This window comes from Leptonotus elevatus, chromosome 3 (assembly GCF_054856555.1).
Source record: "Leptonotus elevatus isolate MCC_2025b chromosome 3, RoL_Lele_1.0, whole genome shotgun sequence".
Classification (NCBI taxonomy): domain Eukaryota; kingdom Metazoa; phylum Chordata; class Actinopteri; order Syngnathiformes; family Syngnathidae; genus Leptonotus; species Leptonotus elevatus.
This window is the reverse complement of record NC_141241.1, coordinates 27,028,073-27,054,435: the sequence shown is the minus strand read 5'-3', so window position 1 is coordinate 27,054,435 and position 26,363 is coordinate 27,028,073. Positions and strand designations below refer to the sequence as shown.

The 26,363-nt window shown below is 38.6% G+C and overlaps 1 protein-coding gene across 4 annotated transcripts in view; it reads left to right on the top strand.

The window, feature by feature from the left end:
• The window catches only part of herc1 (HECT and RLD domain containing E3 ubiquitin protein ligase family member 1), an 80,822-nt gene that overhangs the window by 28,217 nt on the left and 26,242 nt on the right, over positions 1 to 26,363 (top strand). For 3 of the 4 annotated variants that reach the window (XM_086070618.1, XM_086070617.1, XM_086070620.1), the window contains exons 23-42: positions 645 to 987; positions 1,653 to 1,773; positions 2,254 to 2,305; positions 5,128 to 5,399; positions 6,331 to 6,546; positions 6,668 to 6,788; positions 8,171 to 8,408; positions 8,493 to 8,665; positions 10,605 to 10,760; positions 10,839 to 10,945; positions 11,222 to 11,332; positions 11,416 to 11,586; positions 12,136 to 12,375; positions 13,634 to 13,717; positions 14,006 to 14,565; positions 19,925 to 20,552; positions 21,587 to 21,854; positions 22,097 to 22,307; positions 23,232 to 23,398; positions 24,165 to 24,281. In XM_086070618.1, coding sequence (XP_085926744.1) covers positions 645 to 987; positions 1,653 to 1,773; positions 2,254 to 2,305; positions 5,128 to 5,399; positions 6,331 to 6,546; positions 6,668 to 6,788; positions 8,171 to 8,408; positions 8,493 to 8,665; positions 10,605 to 10,760; positions 10,839 to 10,945; positions 11,222 to 11,332; positions 11,416 to 11,586; positions 12,136 to 12,375; positions 13,634 to 13,717; positions 14,006 to 14,565; positions 19,925 to 20,552; positions 21,587 to 21,854; positions 22,097 to 22,307; positions 23,232 to 23,398; positions 24,165 to 24,281 — 4,356 coding nt within the window. The remainder of the gene's footprint in view (positions 1 to 644; positions 988 to 1,652; positions 1,774 to 2,253; positions 2,306 to 5,127; positions 5,400 to 6,330; positions 6,547 to 6,667; positions 6,789 to 8,170; positions 8,409 to 8,492; positions 8,666 to 10,604; positions 10,761 to 10,838; positions 10,946 to 11,221; positions 11,333 to 11,415; positions 11,587 to 12,135; positions 12,376 to 13,633; positions 13,718 to 14,005; positions 14,566 to 19,924; positions 20,553 to 21,586; positions 21,855 to 22,096; positions 22,308 to 23,231; positions 23,399 to 24,164; positions 24,282 to 26,363) is intronic. The other variant, XM_086070619.1, reaches the window with a different exon arrangement.

The window sequence follows — 26,363 nt, the reverse complement described above, 5'->3', positions numbered from 1 at the left end:
CTTTTATTTTTCTTTGCATACGTATGGATAATACAAGCGAGAAAGAGCAAGGCCATTAGTCGTTCTCATTTTGACTACATTGCTGCATGCTAGAGAGAGGAGGGCTATTTGGATTCATCCTGATAATCATTTGGAATGAGTTAGTGGTTGCTGGTCATAATGTTAACTTTTGTTATAAAAATATAAAAGCTTTAGTGTGTTGTATGACAGTATTTCTCCGCTGAGCTTGCAGTTCTGTGCCTCGGTGGTTTATCTCCAGCTCCCTCCCATTACCCAGAAACATGCATGATAAATTAAGTAAACAAAATTACACCTGAGTGTCCAGGGTGTTTTAAAAGCTTGGCATTGCTTCACAGTCAGACGGTTGAAGTTGATTTCATGTCTTCAAGTCTTGACTAACCACAAGGTACTGTATGTGATTGTTAGCATAATGTATATAATCCTGTTTATGCTGCTGTTTCATCCGGTAATGAGAAAGTCCTACACATATGAGGTTAGATAACCACCTTTCTTGTTGATCACACAATTGGACTAGATTGCTCATGCATTTGCACAATGGGTTAATTCTAAATGTGAGTAATCTTAATGTATTATATGCATGCTGCTTTTCCACTAACCTAGATTTATGTGCATGTCTCACACAGAAATCTTTCAGTGTTTCCTCTCAGCACGAGAGGTAGCACGTAGTCGGGACAGAGAGAGGGCTGCCAGTGTGGGCCTTGGCTCCAGCTTGGTTTCCAGGAGCGGAGGAACAGGAACTAATGGAGGAGGAGAGGAGGATGCAATTACGTCACAAGAGGGAAGAAGGGGCAGTACGATTCTCCCCGAAGGCCAGGACTTGTACACAGCAGCTTGTAACTCTGTGATTCACCGGTGTGCCCTGCTAATATTGGGGGTTAGTCCTGTATTGGGTGAACTGACCAAGCAGAACCAAGAAGAGGGACAAACTGCTGCTGGAACACAAGACTGTCTAAGCTTCATGACCAGGTTAGATACAGTCGGATGGGTGGAATAATGAAAGCAAGTGTCACTGACAAAACACCAAAATTCCAAAGCAATTTATCACCAAATTAGACCATAACCTCAAATATAAAATCAAACAAGTGTAGTGAGCGCTAAACCCTTAATACTAGGAACGTACTCTATAGTGCCTAAAAAGTGATGACTGCTTAGCTCAGCATATAATAGCTGTTTAAAGTTGAGAAAAAAATCTAACAATAACACTTTTGAGTGTGATATGGTTGAAAATAAGTAGAATTCTGATTGGTAAAGAGGTGACAAGCATCAAATAAAGGTACTGCACTTTCAGAGAAGATACAGTTGTATTTATGTTTTAAATTCAATTTTTAAAATTTCAGCATACTGTTTTTAGCAATATTTACTGTTTGAATTTTGTTCCTGCTTTTAAAGAGCATGGTTCCTGTAAGAAAATCAGCCAAATAACCCTTTGAAAAGAGCAAAAGAAACACTAGAGAAACTAGCCACAAACATACATTACATTAATTTGACTTAACTTCTAGCCATCATGATCATCAGATATCCTTTGAACTAAAACCAAGTTTAAAACCTGTAGCAGTCTTTAACATCCAGTGAAATGGTGCTGCTGTTGTCTTTAAAAATGATATATGGTATAGCTCTGTTTGTGTTTGCAGGAGTGAGAGTCTGAGTGCAGAGAGCCGCTCAGTGCAAAGCAGTCCTAGCTACAGGCTGATGAAATCAAGGAGCGAGTCTGACCTCTCCCAGCCTGAATCTGATGAAGAGGGATATAATTTGGTACATCATACTGTGTTATACATAGATAATGTGCACAATAGTAACATATTGCTGTTCTTAACCTTAATCTATTGTGTTTGTGTGCAAATTACTGTATCTTTACACTATTTAATATAGTGTAGGGTTTAAAACGCACAACCATGAATTAATTATAATTCAGTTACTGGTTTGGTCCGTAATTGTTATTTTCAAATTGAAAGTAGATGTTTGCAATTATTTTCATTTGTCTGTTTAACATGGAGGAATACAGAAATCTGATAATATTTACTGCTGAACGGCTAAATTCACAATCTTGGAAACCCGAGTGAGTCAGGCTTATTTAAGATAATAATATTTCAAAAGATTTGGACAATTTTAAATTAAATAAGGGCACTAAATGAATATCAATTCAAATTATGTATCAATTAATTTGATAATAGATTAGTTGTCGAATAATCAATCAATCTTTGCACCTCAAGTACAATGTATTTTTTCTTTCAGAGTGGAAGGAGAAATGTTGACCTGGACTTGGCGTTTTCTCACAAAAAGAGAGGTATGAATAAGTATTTCATGTAAAAGTCTATTATACTCAACACTGTTTTTTTTTCTTTGTTTGCTTGCTAACAAAACTTAACTGCCCAATGTTACCAAACTGTCTCAGATAGCATTCAGCCAAGAGTCAGCATCCAATATGATGTTTTCTAGGCATTGATCCACTCTTATGTCTGCCACTGGTCTAACTTTGTTAGTTTACTTCTGAACAATTCATACTAAATGGGGAGCATAAAAATGGCAAAATTTGATACAAGAATGACTTTGTAAAATAATCTCTTTTTTTGGGGAAGAAGAAAAAAACTTTGTAAAATAATCTAATGTCGCAAGCTAGCATTATGTATCCCAAATTATTTTTGTCTCTCTTTTGATCCCTGCATGGATAGTTTATTTGCTACTTTTGGGGCAGTTGAGCCCGAGGCACAAGAGGAGCCACAAGCACGTAAACGATGGCATGTTTCGTCTTCTAATTAGCTTGACTCCATCTCTGTGATGCACCTCCCATTCATTTAACATTTTCAGTTATAGACTTGTAATAATTTCAGTATTAGTTGTAAAATGGGTGGCATGGCTCTGGTGGTAGAATGGTCATCTTACAACCTGAAGGTTGTGGGTTCAATCCTGTGCTTTTGGAACCATGTCGAAGTTTTCCATGAGGAAGATACTGAACCCAGTTGCTACTGATGCTGGACCATCAGTAGGTGAATGAGAAGACAGTGTTTTTGCACTTTTTGCGTTCATTATACAAGTGATAGACCAGAACACATAGTCCAGGTGTGTGACATTTGAGATGTGACCCAAAACTGAGCTTGTGCAAAACCATTTAAGAATGATATATGCTTAAATTCAAACCTTCCTGCAGTGTGCTATCCTACGAATAAATGATTTGAATATACTGTAGTTCACTCAGCCCTTCATTCGCATGAGATTGTTGAATGTTGGGGTATACTCTGTTTCATATTGGAGCGGTTGGTACATGGACCCCAAACACTGAGCACTCAAGTAGAATTTTTTTTAATTTATTAATTATTTTTGCATGTGCAGCTTACACAGCTTCACTCTCTTCATACAAAAATATTCAGTTGAAAAACTGGGTACAAATGACCAATTTATATGTAGAAAATGACTTCTGAATGGTGAAGGGTTAGGGCGACGCAGGCTTTGCAAGTGTGAGCACATCAAAATTCCTTTGTCCAAAATGTGCAGCAACTTTATAAGGGTTTGAAAAAGGGATGGCTGGGTGGATGGATAAATGCTATGATATTGCACTGTGTAATTACGTTCATGCTTGTTGCTTAATACTACTACTGCATGTTGGGATACAAACTGCTATGGCTTGTAGAAGTATAGCTAATGGCGAGTGATGTTTTTAATAATTTGTATTTCGACCATTGAAAATATTTCTTCACAGAAAAATGGCCGGGGGGGATTGCAACTCACCATTATGCCAAAATGTCCCTTCTTGAAATAATGGGAGACGATGACATAATAACAAATGTTATTTATTTTATTTTGTTTTGCTCACTGTCATTGCAAAGAAATCCTGCTTCATAAAGGGAGGATTTTGGAAATGGAAGCAAATTAGTCATTGTGTTTTTTGCAGTCTTAAAGGCTTCATTGCTATATTTACGAGACTGGCACCACAACTGCAAGGGGGAGTTTGCACTGTTAAAACAGCTTGCAAGTTGTAAATCAAGTCACTAAGGCTGCGTCCTCAAATCCAATTATCGATTTATTTATTGTTATTAATTTTTTCCCCCTAATATACAATCAATTAAAGACCAAAAATAGGTAATAAATGTACCTGTCAAGCAGAGATATTGCTAATTCTGTGTTGCTTCTCAATCCTCTCACCTTGGGGTGGGCATGGATCAGTGATACAGTGGTTGTGGGTTCAATCCCTTGCCATTGTGACCATGACGAAGTATCCTTGAGCAAGTTACTGAACCCCCAGTTGCTCCTGATGCTGCGTCATCAGTAGGTGAATGAGTAGTCGAATGTAAAGCGCTTTGAGGGCCTTGCAAAGTGGAAAAGCGCTATATAAATGAAGTACCATTTACCATTTATAGAGTTCCCTTCGCTCTCCTGTTGTTTGCTAGTCTTATACCCCATTGTTGCCAAACAAGGGATGGGCAAATATTTTATTTTTCAGAGTTGAGATATTCCACAACCACCATAGTTTCAACAAAGCTCCTGAATTCCAAGATCACAGGTCAGCATGAGACTGCGGAGGGCTATGAGTGTGCCCGCAAATGTGCGGCAACACCTTGTCAGTCACGCCTGACTCTGATTGGTTATTTTTCCTGGGGCACTGTTTCAAATTCAAATTACAGGTAGAAGCTCTCCTAAGACGTACGTTTGTTTGATTGTTTTTTTAACTAATTTTTACTGGCCTGTGTGTCAAATGACATAAGAGACAAGGTGTTTGACACAGACATAGGCAGTTGAGGCTGATTTAAAATTAAAATAAAAATCCTTTTGGATGAGCAATTAAATATTTAAGCAAGTGTCACACAGACCAGTACCAGTCCGCAGCTCGGTAGATGGTGACCGCTGCTGTATAGCATTCCATAGCATTCTGACCTCTGTGGTTATTAGAAATTAAGTACACCCATTATAAATCAAGTCATTTTGGCTGATGATGGCATGTGCAGGCATGAACAACCGGATTTTGGGTGTATTCCAAACTTTTTCCTGTGGAATAATAATGCTTTGCACTGAATGATATGTGCTTATAACAACATAAGTCATCCATCAAGCAAATTATATATATTTTTGTTTTACCTTCTGAAAGCATTTTTCTTCTCTTCTTCATATCTTCAGGTTTATTTCATACCTCTCCAGATTCACTGGCTGAGTCTTGGTTTCGTGCAAAACTGAGTCGTCAGCGTAGTTACAGCTCCGCATGCTCATATGAAGAATCAGACCTGGACCTAAATCGCTCTCTTGGTATTCATGCTCTTATTGACAACATGATCAGCTTCATCAATGGTGACGTCGGCCTCACTTCAGCCTTTAAAGAACCGGAAGAAAGCATGTCAACCAGTCCACAGGCCACTATCCTGGCCATGGAACAGCAACAAAGCAGGGCAGAGGTGAGAGATTACACAACATCTACAGAGATACAAACAAAATTGTTGTTTATAGTGTCCAGAAGGGCTGAATGGTTACGGTTTATCGTTTTCTGAGCAAAATTGTAATTTCAGACAATGTGATGATCAAGGTTTTGTTTTTTAACAGTGCTCCTGATTAACCCAGAATATGTTGTTACAACTATCTCCCATAGCGTTGCACCAAATACCGTACTGTGAATTTTAGCCAGCAAAAGTGACACAATAATTTCCCTACATATATAAATTACCAATACAAACATTGGTTACAGTCATATTTTGATTTTCAGACTTGTGTTAAACACGAGAAGATCAGATAAAGGCTAGTTTTCTGTTTTTCAATTTCCAGTTTGAATGTGAACGAGTCATCTACTGTTTTTTGTTTCAAAAGGAGACAGCAACATTGTCCTAGCAGCCAGAGAAGGCACGAGACCTTTCCACATTTGAATGTTTGGAACCTGTGTGTCTGAATATCTTGAAAACTGCATGATGTTTGTCTCAAAAATGAATACACGCACCTGCTAATCCACAAACGCCCTTTCAATAATTCACAAGCAGAATTGAATTAATATTTACTTTTACTATACAAAAACTATGTTGTAAATTGCGGGTATATTTGTGGATCTGAAAACATAGGAATTACAGATGATCTGAAAAACACGTGAAAAATCTCTGATATATTTGTAGATCTGGAAAAACACGACAATATCATGGAGATATGTGTGTGAATAAAGTTCAGACAAATCTCTCCCCATATTGGTCCACATTTCAATGCACCCTTACAGAATATTATGTTGTGCTATTGTCTGTTTAAAAAGAAATATGGGGTACACATATGCACACATGCATATCTATATATACACACACATCACCCTTTCTGTGACCTCTTTCCTAATGTATTTTTTTGTGTCTGCAGTTAAGGTTAGAAGCTCTCCATCAAATTGTGGTATTGATTGCTGGTATGGAGGAGAAGGGTTGTCTGCCAGCGAACACAGATCGCCCATGCAGTGCCTTCCAGTCCTCCTCCCTACTCACCTCTGTCAGGTTGCAGTTCCTGGCTGGTTGTTTTGGTTTGGGCACTATTGACAATGGAGGGCTGAAGCGAGAGAGTGTGCAGCTCCATCATTATCAGGTTTGAGATTTGGCAATCTGATTGGGATTGGTGGAAGGTGGTTTGGTTTTGGTAATCTTTGTTGTATAACATAGTAAACCATTAGTTGACCTTATTAAAACTTGCCTTCCGTTCGTTTCAGGATGGTGTAAAGACAGCTAAGAGAAGCCTCCAGTTGGAAATCCAGACTGCAGTTCATAAGATTTACCAACAACTATCTGTAACTCTGGAGCGAGCCTTACAGGCAAACAAACACCACATAGGTAAGATCCAAAAAAGGAATGGGAAACTTGGAGCCCGCAAGCATGCATCCACACAGTGCCGCCGCTACCCCTTTGGATGCCCTAAGCTTAAAAGTGTGATGTGCCCCCGAATTCTATTATTCTTTTTTTTTCGTGGGGTGGGGGGCATTTCTCATGCAACGATAATAGTTTGCATGCCTAAAGACCCAAACCCAACCTTTTGTTACGCCACGGACTGGTTCAAACAAATTAATTCACAATTCACACAGGTTGGGGTGATGAAAAAATTACACGATTGATTGCTAAACTCTATGCTCAACATCAGCTGCTAGCTATGCTTAGTGTCTATGTCTGATTGCATTGTCCCTGTTAAATAAACTAATAAAATGAAAATTTAATTACCATCAAAAAGTCACGTCAACTAGGGTGGCGAGTTGCCAGTTACGGCAAAATAATCACCGCAGATTGTATCTTGGCAAAACAATACGCAACCGCTTCAGTATTATCCAATCACCGTCTGCTTTATCATATCTAACCTCTTGCCACCAAACAACCTCCACACGACAAATGTAGGTACTAAAAATACACTGGTAATATGGCTAGAAAGGAAGGCTAAATCCAAGCAGCCAGGCTTGTTTTGTCTGTTTTGGAGGGGAACTCCAAATAATTATATTAATAATATAATTATTTTTTTATAATAATTTATAATAATTTTTTTTTATGCAGCAAGAAAAGCAAACTCAATATATTCTTAGTTAATTAATTGTAATTACCTGTCGATAATGTTCAACTATTGGACAGCTAAAAAAGTAAGCCCACAAGCTAGTAAAAATGAGTTAAAAAAAATAAAAAATCTTGGGAGAACATTGGATAGTAGAAAATGCCAAATGATGAAACAGAACAAAAGCCTGTAACTCCCATGAAAAATACGCTGCTCTACAATAGTATGTGAAGAAAGGCTATCAAATAAGGTGATGAACCTCTTAAAACTGCCAATCAAGCACTCAATTCCTTGCTTCCAGTTCCAACACCCTATCATCGTGAAGCGTGATTTTCTGCCATGAGGGCGGGCAAAACTAAATTAGAATAGGCTTGACATAAGTAACACACTTTCTGGTGTCATTGGCTCGCATTGCCCCAAGATGACATCTGTGTGTTGAAGACAGTCAAGCAAAGGGCACCCACTAATTACAACTAATCCATTCAGTGGAATGTGTTTGTTGTACTTTTAATTTATTTCTATGCTGGTCTGTCAAAATATTGCTTTACGTGAAACTGGTGCTAAAAAAAAAAGTTTGGAGATTGCTAGGATTTTGCATGTAGAACCCAGTAAAAATTATTTTTAAAAATGGTCACCACCAAAAATTAAATGCTGGTACGCTGTTTTGTTTTCTTCAACTCAGAAGCCCAGCAGCGTCTTCTGCTGGTCACTGTGTTTGCACTGAGTGTGCGCTACCAGCCAGTAGATGTCTCCTTGGCCATTTCAAGTGGGCTGCTCAATGTGTTGTCCCAGCTATGTGGCACAGACACCATGCTAGGACAGCCCCTCCAACTGTTGCACAAACCAGGCGTATCCCAGCTCAGCACTGCTCTGAAGGTTGCATCTACACGGTTGCTGCAAATACTGGCCATCAGCACTGGGTAATTTGTGGTATAAAGAAAGAACACTGCTGTGTAGGGTTGAGATGGAGGAGATTTTATTTTCAATAATGGTTGGTTTTACAGGACGTATGCAGACAAATTGAGTCCGACGGTTGTCCAATCATTGCTGGACCTCCTCTGCAGCCAACTGAAGAACCTTCTATCTCAGGCAGGAGTCACTGTCCTGTCTTCTGGAGAAGACCATGAAGAAACCAAACATGAGGACTCGTCTGACTCTGAGAAGAAAGACTTAAGAGGTGACCAAATGTTTACAGTTGAAACCAGGAGTTTATAATAGATATAAAGATTACATAGGCCTGTCAAATTTAAAGCATTAACTCTGGAGATTAATGTAAATTAAATTAATTAAACTGTTTTTAAAAACTCAGTGTGCAGCCAAACTTTGAGGGGTCACTGGCGGGAAGATGAATAAACATGGACTATAATAGGTAGTCTTACTTTCTGATTTACTTGCTTGATGCTTGTTCGAGAACTCTAAACTAATTTCCGCACTTTGTAGAGCCACATTCAAATAGCATATATAGTATGTATACGCCTTTGATGTATCATCTTAGCAAAAATCCCTGCTCAAGTTACCTAGGTCCACGGGGCTTTGCAAACCAATGCTGCTGGAGTGTGGTGCTGGTGAGCAGAACTATTTCTGAGAATTGTTTCTATGAGAAAAAAAGATGGCCTGTAAAGTCAATTTTGATTGTTCTGTTAAACAGTTTGTATTTTACAGGAGAAGCATTCTATTCAAGGATAAAAGAAAGTTAGTAGAATAGTCTTTGATTCTAAATGTACTTTCTATTTGATGATTTACGTTAATGCCAAGATTTTACGTTGAAGAAAATTTTGATTAATCACGATAAATTACGGAAATTGTGTGATTAATTAGTTTTAAGTATTTTAATCGTTTGACAATACTAATAAAACCTAGTAATACCAAAATGATTCCTATTTAAATGGCATTATAAGGAAAGAACATCACGGAGAATACAAGAGCACCCTCCCAAGAAGCCAGGAAGTTAAAGCTTTGGCGAAATGGGTTTTCAAAATGGACAGTGACCTGAAGCATACTCCCAAACTTGCTACAAAGTGGTTTAAGAGTAACAGCCATTGTTTTAAGGGAGACGATTACAAAGCCCTGATCTCAAAATCCTATCCACCTTATTCCTACACAAGCCTTTGCGTAAATGATGGGCGTGAGTGCCGTTATGAACCAGAACCTGCGTTTTGTTTTCATGGTAACTGTTTCTACGACAGTTAAACAATGTGGGAACGCCAGTTGTTGCATCTTAAAAGAGAACATGTTTCAATCCTGCTTCCTGCTAATGTGGGGTAGGAGGATGGCAAAAAGTGGCCAGCGACAATATACAGTCACATGGTTAGCTACTTTAGGAACTCTGTAGCTTCAGGTGGTGAGGCATGATCAATCTCAAGTTCTTAGGCCTATCAGTACCTGCACAGTTAATAAACTTGGTTTTGTTTTGTTAAGAAAGGTTGGACACAGTCTCACATCTGTAAATATCTCTTCTAATGCCAACTTCAGCCGCTGCAAATATCACCCTGAATATTTTTGGATAAACTATAAAAAAAACATAAACAAAATCATACCTGATGTTCTTGTGACCTGTAACAAATGTTGCACACATAATTGTTTTTACATCAGAGCCCTCAGGAATAAATTGGATTGAACTGTATGTGCAGACCTGAAAAGGTTTGTGCCAGTAAGGTGGCTGGCAAATTTCTGTCATCAGAAATGGGCCCAAATTCCTGACAGTTGTCAGGAGCTGGTGGAAAATATCTCAAACATTTGAGAAAAGTCATATAATGTATGTGCCAAAGCCAAATACTAATGAAATGTCTGTAAACTTCTAACATTGAAGAAAGTAATGAGAATTGTGTCCAAAAAAGCCCTCTCATTATTCTGGCATTTAGCAAATAGAAATAATTTGGCCAATCCTAATTAACCTAGCACAAGACAAGGTATGTCTGATTTGATGTGAGATAGTGAGGAGGTTAAAAAAAAAAGAGGGGGGGAAGCATGTGCCTTTTTATATGCGGGTAGTATATGTAAACTTCTGGTTTCACGTATAGTCTCATTACTCTTCAAAATAATCTGTTTCAAAACCCAACCATAATAGTTTAGAAGGTTTGGTGTAATAGTTTTTGTTGATGGATGTTGTTTTTCAGCTTTGCTACGCAAGCAACACACTGCTGAGCTACACTTGGGAGACTTTCTAGTATTCTTAAGGAGAGTAGTGTCATCCAAAGCCATCCAGTCCAAGATGGCCTCCCCAAAGTGGACTGAAGTGCTACTTAATATTGCTGCACAGAAATGCTGCTCTGGTAAGACCATTTATCATTATTGGATGATTTTGGTATGGCCTGTGGCACTAATAAATCATAATGTACTGTCAAACGTAGGGGTCCCTCTGGTGGGAAACCTAAGAACTCGACTTTTAGCACTTCATGTTTTGGAAGCTGTCTTACCTGCATGTGAGGCCAATATGGAGGATGAACAAATGACACAGGTAAACAAGCCCCCTTGTATTTTTGAGTGACAACAGGAAACATGGAATGATTAATATCTCTATCTTAAACACTTAGTATTTTGCATATTTTACGCATTCCCACAAACCTGTTAGCTCACAATTATTCTGTTAAAATTTCTTGACTTATTTTATTGAATCTTAATGTTGATTTCTGTTAAGTTTTAATTTTAGAGCTTCCCTTTTATAATTAAGGATGGATAATTGTATGCTGTAAAATAAACACACACAACTTTCTTTTATAATATTCTGTTCCAGGTTGTTGAGCGGCTATTCTCTCTGTTGTCTGACTGCATGTGGGAAGCTCCCATTGCTCAAGCCAGGCACTCAGTACAGATTAAAGAAAAAATTAATGAACTGAAACTGCAGGTTGGAAACAAAAAGCATAATTATCTCTTTACAGTGGGTCAGTGTCTTTTTATTTGTGGCTCTGACATACCTTTAATTGATAGGGAGAAGCTGAAGAAGAAGAGGAAAACCTCCCTATCCAAGAAGTGTCCTTTGACCCAGAGAAGGCTCAGTGTTGTGTGGTGGAAAATGGACAAGGGCTGACACATGGCAGTGGGGGTAAAGGCTATGGCTTGGCCTCCACTGGAATCTCTTCTGGTTGCTACCAGTGGAAGGTACAATGCTATAATTTTCCCTAATTTCTATGAATATGAAGTGCAAAGAAATGTATTTGATCACCACCTAATATTAAAATGTGCTTTTACAAACGTTTTACGTTCTATGAAACGGTGGGTAGCTAAATTCAGCATGTTCTATCAAGAGTACGGCATTTGTGACTAAAACACATCTACCCTTCCTATTACAATAGTTGTGTGTTTTTGCTATTTACAAAAAGGCACACAGAAATGCTAATTTGGGCCACCCATATTAGTAACAAGATCGGAACTGCTTCTGGGTTCTGATGCATTTAGTACGTAAAGGCGAATTAAGTTTCAAATTCTGCCTAATAAAGCCACAATAATATACATTTTGAAGTGATCAAGAGATCAACCTAAAACGTCATCATGTTACCTTATGTGTTTGCTAGTTTGTGGCTAAATACTGGATAAACTGCAGCCAGTTAGGTTTTTGATTTTGCAAGTGAATGTTTTACATTTATCAAAGCAGCATTTGTTTTATTATTAGGTGCCTCTCAATTGATTGTTGTTTTTTCCTCCTTGTAGTTTTACATTGTGAAGGAGAATCGGGGCAATGAGGGCACATGTGTTGGAGTATCGCGATGGCCTGTGCATGACTTCAACCACCGCACCACATCAGATATGTGGTTATATCGAGCATACAGTGGAAACCTCTATCACAATGGGGAACAAACTCTGACTCTTAGCAGCTTTACCCAGGGAGACTTCATCACTTGTGTTCTTGATATGGAGGCTAGAACCATCTCGTTTGGGAAGAATGGAGAGGTAAGAGGTGGGGGGTTGTATTGGCATTAAACACAAATTTTTACAAGTGTCATGTTTACCTTTAAAGTAATTAAATTACGGTAAACATTGCTCATCAAAATGTATCAGTTAGGCACAGGTTAGGATACTATAATATTTATTAGGGATGCGCCGAAATGGAAATTTTTTGCCGAAACCGAAAATGAAACATGCTTGGCCAAAAAACGAAACACTGAAAAATAATTATGCTTATTCATTGCATTTATTATAATTAATTAAAATTATAATGATATCATAAAATATTTATTTAGCACTGGCATTTCAACAAAGCCCAATACAAATTGAAATGCGCCAACACCGCAGACATGTTGGCTTATGGTACAGTAAACACCAAACAAGGGTTGAGCATTTTCTGGAGGTGCGATTGCACTTCATAATTAATGTAGTTCGCACAGGCGGGCACGGATGCGTGCGGGACAAGGTACAGCGCACTTAAAATTCACATATTCACCAATGTTTAAAAATAAATAAACACATTTGTTCGCACCAGCTAATCGGCTTTGGGAACGGACTGCGAAGTCACACACAGCGTCCTGTACAGGTCTGTCGCCACCCGGAGATAGCGTTAAGTGTTTCCCTGTTTAAAACTGTTGATAGCAATAGTGCTAGCAAGAGTGGCTCACCTGTACGGTAGTACATGGCAGTTCTGTCTTTTTTCGACCCGCTTAAAATGTTGTACACCAAGCGAGGCAACGCCCCTCTCCTCCGGGTGCTCCTGCGACCGACTGGTGCAAACTCACATGGTGAAAAGCCAGCGAGAAGGCGGACACTCACCCTCGCGTTCGCTTTTTAATTTGCATAGACAATTTATACAAATCTGAGAAAAACATAATTTGTGCAATAATTTGAATTGTGGTGTATGTTAAATTTTATTAGCTTTGATAATGACTGAATGACTAAAAATAATGTAGAATCTATAATCTACCAATTTGCTCTTATCTATTTTTTATTATTATAAATGTTTCTTCATGGTTATATATTGTTTAAGTTTCTGATTGTTTAATCTTCATCCTGGCCATTACATTACCGTAGTCAACTGCAACGTAAACAATGACACTTCATATATCTTTTTGGAGTTAATCTTAATAAACATTTAAGGTAGCTTCTTACAGCATTATTCTGAAAATGTATTATGCAATTAACTAACTCATGCAAATGCTCAAGGAATGCATAAAATATATATTTTTCTCTCCCTAACTGCTAATATGTGATTCCGCAGGAACCCAAGTTAGCCTTTGAAGATGTGGATGCCACAGAACTCTTCCCCTGCGTGATGTTCTATAGCAGTAACCCAGGGGAAAAGGTAAGCGAAAAGTGCACTCTAGAATGCTATATTCTACGTAAGAGATATACGTGTATATATATATATATATATATATATATATATATATATTCCTGAACCCAATTTGGCAATCAGGGCTCCTCCCTTGCAACAATTGGTGTACTGGGGGTGAAGAGGGAGGAGCGCACATACAGATTGACACGCACGCACACACACACAAATAAACGGCCACAAAAGATTGTGGACCGTGACAATATGCTAGTGTGTATTTTATACTTGTATACTGTCTAATTATTTAAATCCGTCTAGGTTAAGATCTGTGACATGCAGATGCGGGGTACACCTCGAGAACTTTTGGCCGGAGACCCAGTGTGTAGCCCGATGGCCACCGTCCTGGCTGAGGCCACTACACAATTAATCCGAATCTTACATCGCACTAATGACTGGACGCATCGTATTAACAAAACCATGATTGAACGTCTTCAAAAAATTAAACCTTGCTTCAGAGAGACAGCAAGTGCCTCTGCTAGCAATGGTGGTCAGAGACTGAAAAAGAGTCGCTCAGTGCAGAGCCGGGAGGAGCATGACACCCAGCGAGAAAGTCAAGAAATACCCATTAGGACTGAGGAAGAAAGGGGGCGCCACGGACGACAACATGGCTTAGGCGAGCTTTCGGAGCACCTCTTAACGACACTCTGCACTGAGGTATGGCCAGTCTTGGCCGTCATCGGGGGTGCAGATGCCGGTCTCCGTGTTGGTGGACGATGTGTTCACAAGCAGACGGGACGCCATGCAACTTTGCTTGGAGTGGTGAAAGAAGGCAGTACCTCAGCCAAGGTACAGTGGGATGAAGCTGAGATCACCATCAGGTATTTTATTTATTTCGTTTTTTAATCTTATTACAGTAATTTGTACGGAAGAGGGGGGCCAGTGATTTATAAAAAAAAAAAAAAAGTTAGCAGGATTCTCACTTTAAAGTCAGAATTATCTGACTTTAAAGTCAGAATTCTGACTTTAATCTCAGAATTCTGATTTTAAAATTCTTGAGTTCTGACTTTGAAGGGGCACTTAACATGGAACCGTTTTTAATATGAAAACTGTCACGTCTTATTTATCTCTAATTTCCACATTTCTTGAGCGATTTCAACGGTTGAAATTTTAAACTGCTCATTGAAAAGAGTTGCAAGAGTTAGCAGGCCCATTCAAAATTTCCGCGGGAATTTTTCTAGTTGGATGTTTTATTGTAAAGGCGATCATATTGGCGTTCTCGTCTAAAAAGACTGCAAACATTTTCTAAAGCTGTTGAAATCGATAATACCTATCTTACTAAGTGTCCGTTTACTGTGATCAGTGGAGACACATTACTCAAATTTAACTCTTTGACTGCCAGACGTTTTCAGAAAAGGGATGCCGTCAGTGCCAGCCGATTTAAGCATTTTGACTGATCTTTCAAGGTCCACAGAAAATGTTCTGTTTGGACTATGGAAACACACGTACTACCAAAGGAAAGATTGGACTTTCATCTTTCATCAGAAAAAAAAAGTTTGTTTCTACCTTATTCCGTTCTTTAGTAATCAACAATAGAAAATGGTTAGTTTGACCCAATTTCGCCTGTTTTGGACCAAAATACGGAGAAATCAAGCTTTTAGTGAAACGATATTATTTCATGCATTCTAGTGAATTTTACACTTCTTTTTGTCCATGAATGATGCCACAAACACCTAAATAGTGCTTTACTTCTATAAAACACTACCACCAAGAATGAAAAAGTGTTTTTTGATAGCAAAATACGTTTATTTACATTCAACAGTGTAACAATTTGACAACAATTTGGCAAACTATTTACAAATGTGTGCAACTGTGGTGCTATTTACAAATATGTGGATGTTTCAACGACAGTTTTTCTTTTTGTAACACTCTCCTGCGTGCAAAGAGACGCAACAGCATTTGCACAACAGATTGCCTCTTCGCGTGCAAAAGCTCCACTTTCTTGCAGGCCGTTTTTTCCGGGGAATAGCAAGTATATACTGCAGTGTGTGCTGCCATAAAGTCTAATATCAGGATCATGCTACGGTTACGTTACGGTGATGTTACGTTGTGACTTCCTCATGTCCTTCGGTTGCTATACCGAGTGGTAGATGTTCTGATCCATTTTATCCACTCCATTCATGGTGGCATCGTAGTCCAGAAACAGTGTCTTCTCCGTGATCAGACTGTACCCGCTCCTCCGATGAATATGCATTGGACTCGGGGTACTCTTCATTGTCCGATCGAATGTCCGCTTGTGCAGCTCCGCGTTTTCCGGCGTTAGCAGCGCTAGCCGGTGAGGCTTTATGACGAGAGAATAACGGCCGCGTCAATGCTTCCAACTCCGGCGTCAACCTCGGGAGTGACCATCATCATCATCATCAATGTGCATTGGTCGATGCTTTTCGACTACTCTCCATCGTCCGATCGAATGTCCGCTTGTGCAGAAGTACCCGGCCGGCTATTGTGCGCGTTTTCCGGCCTTAGCAGCGCTAGCCGCGCTTAGCCGGTGAGGCTTACTACGTGATAGTAACAGTCGCGCCAAAGCTTCCAACTTTGGCGTCAAGCTCGGAGTCATCATCATCATCATCATCAATCTGCATTGGTCGATGCCAACTCTCCATCGCCCGATCGAATGTCCGATTGTGTAGAAGTACCCGGCCGGCTATTGTGCGCGTTTTCCGGCCTTAGCAGCGCTAGCCGCGCTTAGCCGGTGAGGCTTACTACGTGATAGTAACAGTCGCGCCAAAGCTTCCAACTTTGGCGTAGAGCTCGGAGTCATCATCATCGTCGACATCAATGCGCTTTTTAGTATTGATTGATGCTTTCCGTCTTTGAAAAAAATGCTCAAGCGTGAGCTGCTTGTAACCGGTTGCTTGGTCAAGCCATTGTGGCTTGGATCAGCCATTGTCTCCTCAACACTCTAGCTCCGCCTCACGTCTTCTACTGACGCCCACGGTGGGCGGCCCATCCAACCTTGTGCAAAGAGAGTCATCGCTGCCCTCTAGGGGCCAAAACGAGTCTTTTACTATTCAGATATGCCTGATACTTTCAGCACAGCTGCCCAAGGCTTTCCTGCACCCGTTTTTGAAAAAAAAAACAAAAAACATAGGGGACGTCTTTTAACGTCCTCGGCGCCCTTCCCTAGGTTTATGCTAAACGTTTTATAACGTTTATGGCAGTCAAAGAGTTAAAAGTTAAAAATACGTGTTTTGATAAGAAAAGGGTTGGCAATTAGTAAGAAAACAAAGTTTGTTGCAAGACCATTTCAAATTAGAAGGATTTGTATATAGGGCAGTACTTTATGTACAGTATATGTGTGCATAAAACTTATGCACCACAACTTCGGTAACTTTCAGAGTGGGTAGCTGTATTTTAAAACAGGAATAGGCTGAAGTTCAATTTTGTTTCAGTGTTCATGTGCAACTTAATGGGAAGATGTATCTTAAAGTTGCTGTTATATTGGATATTGTTGGTTGTATAAGTGGTTGTGACTGGTCAGCTAATATTCTACTTATTTGGTAAATTATGCTTATTTTTTACCTAAAATACCCATTCTTAATGTTTTTCTATTATTTTTTTAATCTTGAAAAGTGTATCCCCCATATGCATAAATAATCGTATTTTTAATGGTTTAAATATGTTTTATTCCACAGTAGTTGTAACATGTTTGATGTCACCAAGTATTTTTTTTTTTTATTCAGGGCCCGGTTGTTTAAAACTCTTTTAACTTTAACCAGCTGTTAACTTCAGATTCAGATTTATTGTCATTACAACAAATGCAATGAAACAATAAAGTGCAGGCCATTCAGTGTAAAGACCAAAAAATAAATAAAATATTTGATACTATGATACTAAAAATTATTAATATAAATAGATAAAGAAAAGAACAGAGAAAGAAGAAAAAACAAGATCATAATCAGAATTTAAATTGGAATAAAAAAGGCACATTATAGAACACAGACTAAAACAACTATTGACATAAAGTGCACACAAGTCAAGTATTGCATATTGTATATTGCACATATTATAGAGAGTAGTTATTTAGAGCTCTTACCGCTGTTGGATAAAAGCTTTTGTTCACTCTTTTTGTCCTGGTTTTAATGGCCCTGTACCGTCTGTCTGACGGCAGTAGCTCAAACATGGTGTGGCCCGGGTGTTCCTAGTCCTTCAGAATGCCACTGGCTTTCCTGAGGCAGTAGGAGCTGTGAAGGTCCTCCAATGTGGGCAGAGGGCACCCAATGACTTTCTCGGCCTTTTTGGTGACCCTCTGGAGCTCCTTCCTGTTTGCTCCTGTGCAGTTGGCAAACCACGTGCAGGAGTCACTGACCCTTTCCACACAGGTCCCACCGATGAGAATGGGCTGAATGTCCGTCCACCCCCCCCTGAAATCTATGATAAGCTTCTTTGTTTTGGATGTGTTCAGGAGTAGGTTATTTTCTCTACACCACACGGTCAGCTGCCTCTACACCTTGACGACACAATTTGCTATTAAAGTTAACACACCTAAGGACCGCCGCTAATTTTTTTAACTGTGTGGTTAACTACGTTCATGACTAATGCTGCCTTCATGATGCCCGTTGAGAGCAAGAAAGAGAGTGTCTATCGAGGGCTTGACTTTCACATTGGTGATTCTTCTGATGAAGAGTTTTGCACACACTACCGCTTAGCAGGTGCATGTAATGGTGTATTGCACATATTATGCCAAGTCTCATTCTGAGTCAAAAGAGAAAGAATCAATTTTTTTATTTTTTTAAAGACAAGTCCTAAAAATGGACAGAGAGGGAGCTTGCCCAACATTTAGTGGGAGGTGATTCCAAAGAGGTTACCTGTGATGTTTCTTGTTTGCTTTCAAGTGAATAGCGGTTAATTCTTTAATTTAACTTACAGTAATTTCTGGACTATAAGCCGCAACTTTTTTCACTTGCATTCGACCCTGCGGCTAATACAAAGGTGCTGCTTATCCATCATATCACAAGGGGGCGCACTATAAAGGAAGCGCAAGAGCGTCAGGCAGAGCAAAACAAACCAAGTGAGCCCAAATACAGTTGGAGAGACAGAACAAGAGCGAGACAATTTGCGCCCTTATTATGGAAAAGGAAGTAGCGGGAACCCGGTGCGGTAACATTAAAACACCTGCGGCTTACATTCAGGTGTGGCTTATATGTGTTTAGCTAGCGTGGCTTATCGTCAGGTGCGCCTTATAGTTCAGAAATTACTGTAATTTAAATCTAAATTAAATATAACAATAATAATAAATTGGTTTATTAATTTTAATTTAAAACAGTAACTGTAAATAATAAAAAACACACACATATTAGAAGTATGTAAATGTAAAGACAAATAATTCAAAACTATTTTATCAAAATATTACACAAAAAATACTCATTAGTCAAAAATACAAATATGTTAGACAAAAAAAAAGAGAAACAAAAACATGCAATACTATGTGCTGCAAAATATTGGCAAAAAATACACAATTATTACACAAAATATTCACTGAAAATACACACATAAATTATAATAAATAAAAAACACAAAAATTAATTATTTCACAAAAACTCATAATTGCTTCAACAATTGATTTGACAATTGACATTTTCTTCATCAGCAAAAAACTTCCTGCTTCTTTCCATTTTCGGTGAGTGCCAGGGGTTGTTTCGATAGTATCCATTTCTTTCGCCTACATGGAAGTAAACAAACAGAGGAATTGTGGGATACATCAGTGCTAACCAGTGACGTAAACGGCACGGTTATCTTTGACGGTCCCGTTAATTAACAGCATGACTAACGCATATTTAACGTTTGGTTAGTTAACGGCGAGTTAAGAAGTTAACCGGCGGTTGGGGGTTAAACAGTGGTTAAAATAACCGAGAATTGAACAACTGGGCCCAGATGTGTAAAAGTATGCAGTAACCAGCAGTCTGGCAACTTGTCCAATGATTTGTGTATTTTTTTGTTAAGTGGTCTGTAAGTGCTTCTCTTCATATCCTCTCTGCATGACATTCCACTTTTTACCCTTCCACATCACTATTATTAATCTATTATTATTTTACATGCCGGTCTAGTGGCACTGAATGTGCCCTATCAATACTTGTTTTTCCATCTCTCTTCAATTTTTTCTCTGGTCCTTTTCCCTCACTTTGCTTTTCCTTCCCTTGTGTGTTTTAATTCTCAACTCATCGACTCACGTCATTAAAGCTTCCCAACTTTCTGGTCACCTAGTGACACTCCGTTGTACAACCTGGAACCCTGTGAGCCTCTCCCCTTCGACGTCACACGTTTCCGTGGCCTCACAGCCTCGCTCCTTTTGGATCTCACCTACCTTACCAGCATCCATGAGGAAACCGCTGCCAAGCTCAGTGCACGGCGCCATGAAAAGAGGCATCGCAATGCACACTCGACAGGACATGAGCCAACAAGTAATGAAGACAAAGCAGACAATGAAGTGCCCAACCATAATGAACTAAGGGACAATGTTTGCACTGGATCTGCAACACTACAAAGTACCACTCCCTGTGACCTGCGTGTGTCTCATAGTCTGGATGAGGTCAAGGCTCATGTGGCACCCAAGACCGAGAGTGACATTTCCTCAGCTGGTGCTGGTGCATTGGGCGGAAATGACACGGTTTTTCATGCTCCTGTTGAGGGGAACAGAAAAAAAGGCCATGAGCATGGCTCCCGTAGCCATGAGCCGTATCCCTCTTATACTCCTACCCAGTCGGAGATCCATGCGGTTCAGCTTTCCTATCTCTACTTGGGAGCCATGAAGACCCTCAGTGTTCTGCTTAGCTGCAGCAAGTATGCTGAGCTTCTCCTTATACCAAAGGTACTGTGGCTTGCAAAAATCTAGAGGACCAAAATTGGCCAAATTAAAAAATAAATAAATGAATAAATTAATTAATACAAGTGAAAATAAAAACAGCTATAAAAATATAATTCAAATATTAAATACAGAAAAATAAATATAAATGGTTATAAATAAATATATATATATATATAACAACTTGCTCGACTTCTCTATTTAATTCCACGTTTATTTTTTTATTTATTTGTATTTTTTGAATCTTGTTTTTATTTTTGTATTTATTTTTATTTTTGTATTTATTTTTACTTTATTATTTATTTATGGATATATGTATTTATTTATATATATATATATATATATTTATATGTATGTGTGTGTGTGTATGTATATATATGTATATATATGTATATGTATATATATGTATATGTATATGTATATGTATATGTATATATATATATATATATGTATATGTATATATATATGTATATATATATATATATATATACATATGTGTATATATATATGTATATATATATATATATATGTATATATATGTATATATATATATATATATATACATATATATATATATATGTATATATATATGTATATATATATATATACATATATATATATATATGTGTATGTATATATATATATATATATATGTGTATGTATATATATATATATATACACACATATAGTTTTATTGCCATTATATTTACTGTATTAATTTAATTAATGAATTATATTTTTATATCCGTTTTTTTTTTTCACTTTAATTTCGGCAGTTTTGGTCCTCCATAATAACAACTCTTTCATATTCTTTTTTTTTTTTCAAATTCAGACTTTGTTATCAAAGAATTAGTTCAGTGAAAACACTGTCAAATTTACAAAGTAGTTGTGTAAGATATTCATTCTAAAAATAAATAAATTCCCATCTCTACAATTAAGTCAAAATGTGTATTTTTCTCCCTGACTATGGGTTGTAGATTGACACTCTCATTCTGATTTAAAATGAGATATAAAAGTCAAACCTGTTATCTTCCCTTTAGGTGTTACCAGAATCCACTGGACATAATGCTGATGTGAATGCCAACGCCAGTGCAAGCACAACTGCAACATCTCCAATATGCCAAGAAGAGGTGGAGATGCGAGCTGCTCTTCAATTTCTCATGCGTAATATGGTGAAGCGGGCAGTCCTGCGCTCCCCCATCAAGCGTGCTCTGGGGCTGTCAGACCTGGAGAGGGCACAGGCCATGATCTACAAGCTTGTGGTTAATGGGCTGCTGGAGGAACCCACTGGGGCAAAGGCTAAACCTGGTGAGATTTTTTTTTTTAATTTATCAAAACTCATCATGTATGCAAAATGCATAGTTAAAAGAATACTCAAGCACAGTGTATGTGTTTTTCTTCTTGTAAAATTATTTTCTGCCTGATGCTTCTTTTTTTTACTTTTTACTTTATTGCTACTGTTTTGATATTGTCTGCAGGCCTAATTTTGTGCATATAACACAAAATAAAAGTACACAAAATAAAGGGCATGTTTGCGTGTGTCTGTTTAGGTGTGAAAATTGAGCCAGAGAGTGAAGGTGAGGGTGTAGACGGGGAACAGCTGGTCCAGACACCAGTCACCACCAGCCCCTCTGCCTCGAGTACCACCTCCTTCATGAGCTCCTCTCTAGAGGACACCACCACTGCAACGACACCTGTCACAGACACTGAAACAGTCCCTGCCTCAGAATCTCCAGGGGTCATGCCTCTCAGCCTTCTCAGGTTAGATCATATCAGTCATTTTGCAAGTCTTATCATGATATGATGATTTCAAGGAGCAGCACTCCTGCTGTGCAACACAAAATGGCTTGTGATTCTTGTTGTTTGACAGATGCCAGTCTGTCATTCTTGCCTTTTAAGCAACGTGCAGAACCTATTAACATTCTATGCAGTGGTGCAACACTTTTGTGTGACCCCTATTTTGGCCATAGCTTCCTTTCTGTCATAGCGTCCTTCCCAAGATTTCTTTGTCAGTACAATTACATAACTGAATTGGAACTCCAAATGTGTTAGTCTGACTCTTAACTTTAATTATGTAGCAGCATGACAACGAAACTGACTTTGTCTAGCTCGTCCGGGGGATCCCAGGGTGTTCCCAGCTGATTTTCATCGCAACCGCTTCACACTCTGCTGTGAACACCTCCAGTGAGAGTTGGAGATTGCATCTTGATTAAGTTAACAGTACGACATCATCTGCAAAAAGCAGAGATGCAATGCTGAGGCCACCAAATTGGAGCCTCTCAATGTCTCAGCTGGGCCTAGAATTTCTGTCACCTTGGCAGAGTCCAACCCTCAACAACACTGAGCAATAGTTCAACTGTGACCTAAAATCTAAAGCATAGCGGCATATATGGTATCAGAGGCGGACATATTTCAACCAATAATTTGATGCCCCTCCCAAGCATTTGCTGTTTATACAGAAACAATGCAAGTAGTAGTTTAATGTCTTTGCTCAAACAAGATGACTTATTATTTATTGATTGTGTGATTCATTTAATTACAATTAGCTAATGACCAATAAATTAAAAAAAGATCAATAAACCTACTATAAACTGTCATTTTAAACTACTCTGAAGTGTGGATTATGGGTTGATGATTTTTAAAAAATTTAATTTATGAAATTGAAGTGATTTTCTGTTGGCACAGGCAAATGTTCTCTAGCTACCCAACAACCACCTTGGTTCCCACTCGGCGAGCACAGACACCCCCGGTATCATCTTTGCCAACGTCGCCTTCTGATGAAGTTGGCCGCAGGCAGAGCCTCACCTCCCCTGACTCACAACCGAGCAGACCACAAAACCGATCTGGTACCTGTAAGTGCCAATATCATATTCACATAACTTTGCCTGTCAGTGGTGCGAGATTTTGGAATATATATATATATATAAAATATTAATCGCAAATTAAATAATTAGAATGTAATTAAACCATAACCTGGTAATAGCCAGATTGATAATTGTGATTCACTAAAGGTAGTTCTTCACATTATCAATCTGGAGCTTCACTCTGCAGATCCATTCGGAAAGGGACTTGCTGTACAACACTTAGCTACTTAGCCGATGTGGCATAATGTGCACGTTTGTTTTGACCAATCACAGCAACAGATGAAAATGTCATCTTCGGTATCGTCTTAGGTTGGGGGAAAAAACACGATCCACTTTACCAGTTAAAAATGCACAAAGCTCCTCTCGTTGTTCAACATTCAACAAGGAAACGGTGAGTAATTCTGCGAGAACAGAATTAATTGCAGAGGCCATTCGTCTCTGTTAGGTTTGTTTGTTTCCTCCGGAGTCGGCGCTTCCTGGTTTCGTCACAGCTGCATGTCCCGCCCTAATCAATGTTTGATTGGTCCGGCCTTAAAAGGTCGGTTGCGAACGTATTAGCGGGAGCAGTACAAGATGTATTCTCGTAGTATTTCTGAACAAATACCGCGAGAATTCAGCTTGCTAGCAAGGTTAATTAAACCATGTCATTCATTCCGATTAAAATTTCAACTCACTGACAATCGTAATATTGATTTTCCTTGATGTTTAATTTTACTCACTAACCGCAGCTGTTTTTTGTTTGTTTTTAATTCAGCTCTATCAGACCCCAGCAGCAGGCTGTCAACATCTCCACCCCCTCCTGCAATTGCTGTGCCGTTGCTGGAGATGGGCTTCTCCTTGCGCCAAATCACCAAAGCTTTGGAGGCAACTGGTCAGTCTCTATTTAATGGCTGTTCTTGCAGTTCATTGTTGAAACATAGTCATTATTAAAGAACAACAGCGTAACCAAGATTTTTCAAATAAAAATTTCAAATAAAGACTAGAGCTGCGAGCAGCTATATAAAGGGCCCTCGCAGCCCGGGCCACTTTGGGGTACTGGCACGTTGGAGTAGTGGCACATTCGAAGCAGAATTTCTTTGAAAATGGCATAATAAACCTTTACATATGGATTTATTTATTTTTTGCCAGGTGTGATGAATGTGTGAAGCTCAACAAGTTATGGTCAATGATAAGATCCTCAAAAATCAGCATCCTTTTTTTATTATTTTGGCAATGAGTTTCCCGTTGGAATTTTATTTTATTTTATTTTATATATATATATACACACACACATCATAGTTAGTTTTATCCATAGAGGGCATCAAAAATGAATAAATTAATAAATAAAAAGAACATATGTATGGATAGGTCTGATGCCATTGAACATTTTGAGTGGTTTTTGCCAGATGTGATGAGTGTGTAAAGCTCAAGGAGTTATGGTCAATCAGATCCTCAAATATCAGTGCCCTTTTTTTTGGGGGGGGGGGGGGGGGGCAATAAGTTTCTCCGTTGGCATTTTTTAAAAGTGTGTTTTTATATATATATACACACATCATAGTTAATTTTACTCCTAGCACAATATTGCTTTTATTGTCCATAGAGGGCATCAAAAATGAATAAATAAATTAAAAGTGCATATGTATGAATAGGTCTGATGCTATTGAACATTTTGAGTGGTGGAAAGTAAAATAATATTCATAAATGACTTAGTTATAACACTTACAAAGAGTATCCAAATTTTGGACGAAATACCTTATGTGGGGTATTTTATTATTATTTTTTGCCCCAAATGCTAGGTGGCGCTGTATTTATAACTTAATATTGTCATAGTGATATCTTCAAGTCGTGACGATAAACATACATGTGAATTTGGGGATTTTTTGGAGCATGAGTTAAGCATTTCCCCTTTCATGGTGAAGGAAATATGAAACACAAAATATGATGCCACGCCCCCGTCATTATTTGGAAAAGTCAAGATTTTTTCCCCAGTTGTTGACCCATGTCTTGACATGGTCCAGGCCAAGTTGGAAGTCAATTGGAATAAACGTGTAGGAGAAATGGCTAAAAGAATGCCCCTTGTAAATGTGCAAAAATTGGCAAAAATCAGACATTCGAAAATTTGTAGCTCACCTAAAAAAATATATTAATTAAAAAATTTCTAAGGGGTGCTAGTGAGTTTTTTCTAAAAATCGCACAATACAAGATAAAATATGTGCCAGATGTGTGTGCCAAGTTTCATGAGTTTCTGTGCATGTTTAGGCCCTCAAATTCGGCGTTATTTTCTTGGCAAACATTGCCTTGCCACGCCCACAGCGATTCGTGAAAATTCACAAACTTTGTTGTGACATCATGAAGGCCTAAACACTGTTCTGAGCAAACATGAGGTAGATCCAGTTAACGTGGTTGGAGAAAAATGTCAAAGGAAAGTGGTGTTGTTTTTTTTAATGTCTGTAGGTGTCGCTATCAGTGAGATAAAATCTAAGTTCGTAGATTTCTACAGGGCTGGACTCATCAAATGTGTGAAATTTTGAGAAGGTAGGATCATCTGGGTGCAGTCAAAGCAGCTTTTTTTGTTACGATGAATCATCAGACTTTGCGGCACCGTAACAGCCACGCCCTTTTGCAAAAAGTTACAATATTCGGTCTGGAGCATGGTCAACATCGTAAGGCTTTTCTTTTCTTTTTTCCTTTTCTTTTTTCTTTTCTTTTGGAGAGCTCAGTATTGTTCATTCGGTAATGTCATCATCATTGCTCTCTTTAAAAAAAAAATTTTTTGTATGTGTGTGCGCGTGCGTGTGAGTGTGTGTGTATTCATTAGTTCACCAAAAACCTATAAAAAAAATCCCATACCGTTCACCTAAACCGAACACCGCCGTCAGGAGACCCGAGGAAGGACCAAAGAAAAGAAAGGAAAGTGAAATCCAGCACCGACCAGACACCACCCACCGGGCCACCAACCAGAGTCCTTCACCAA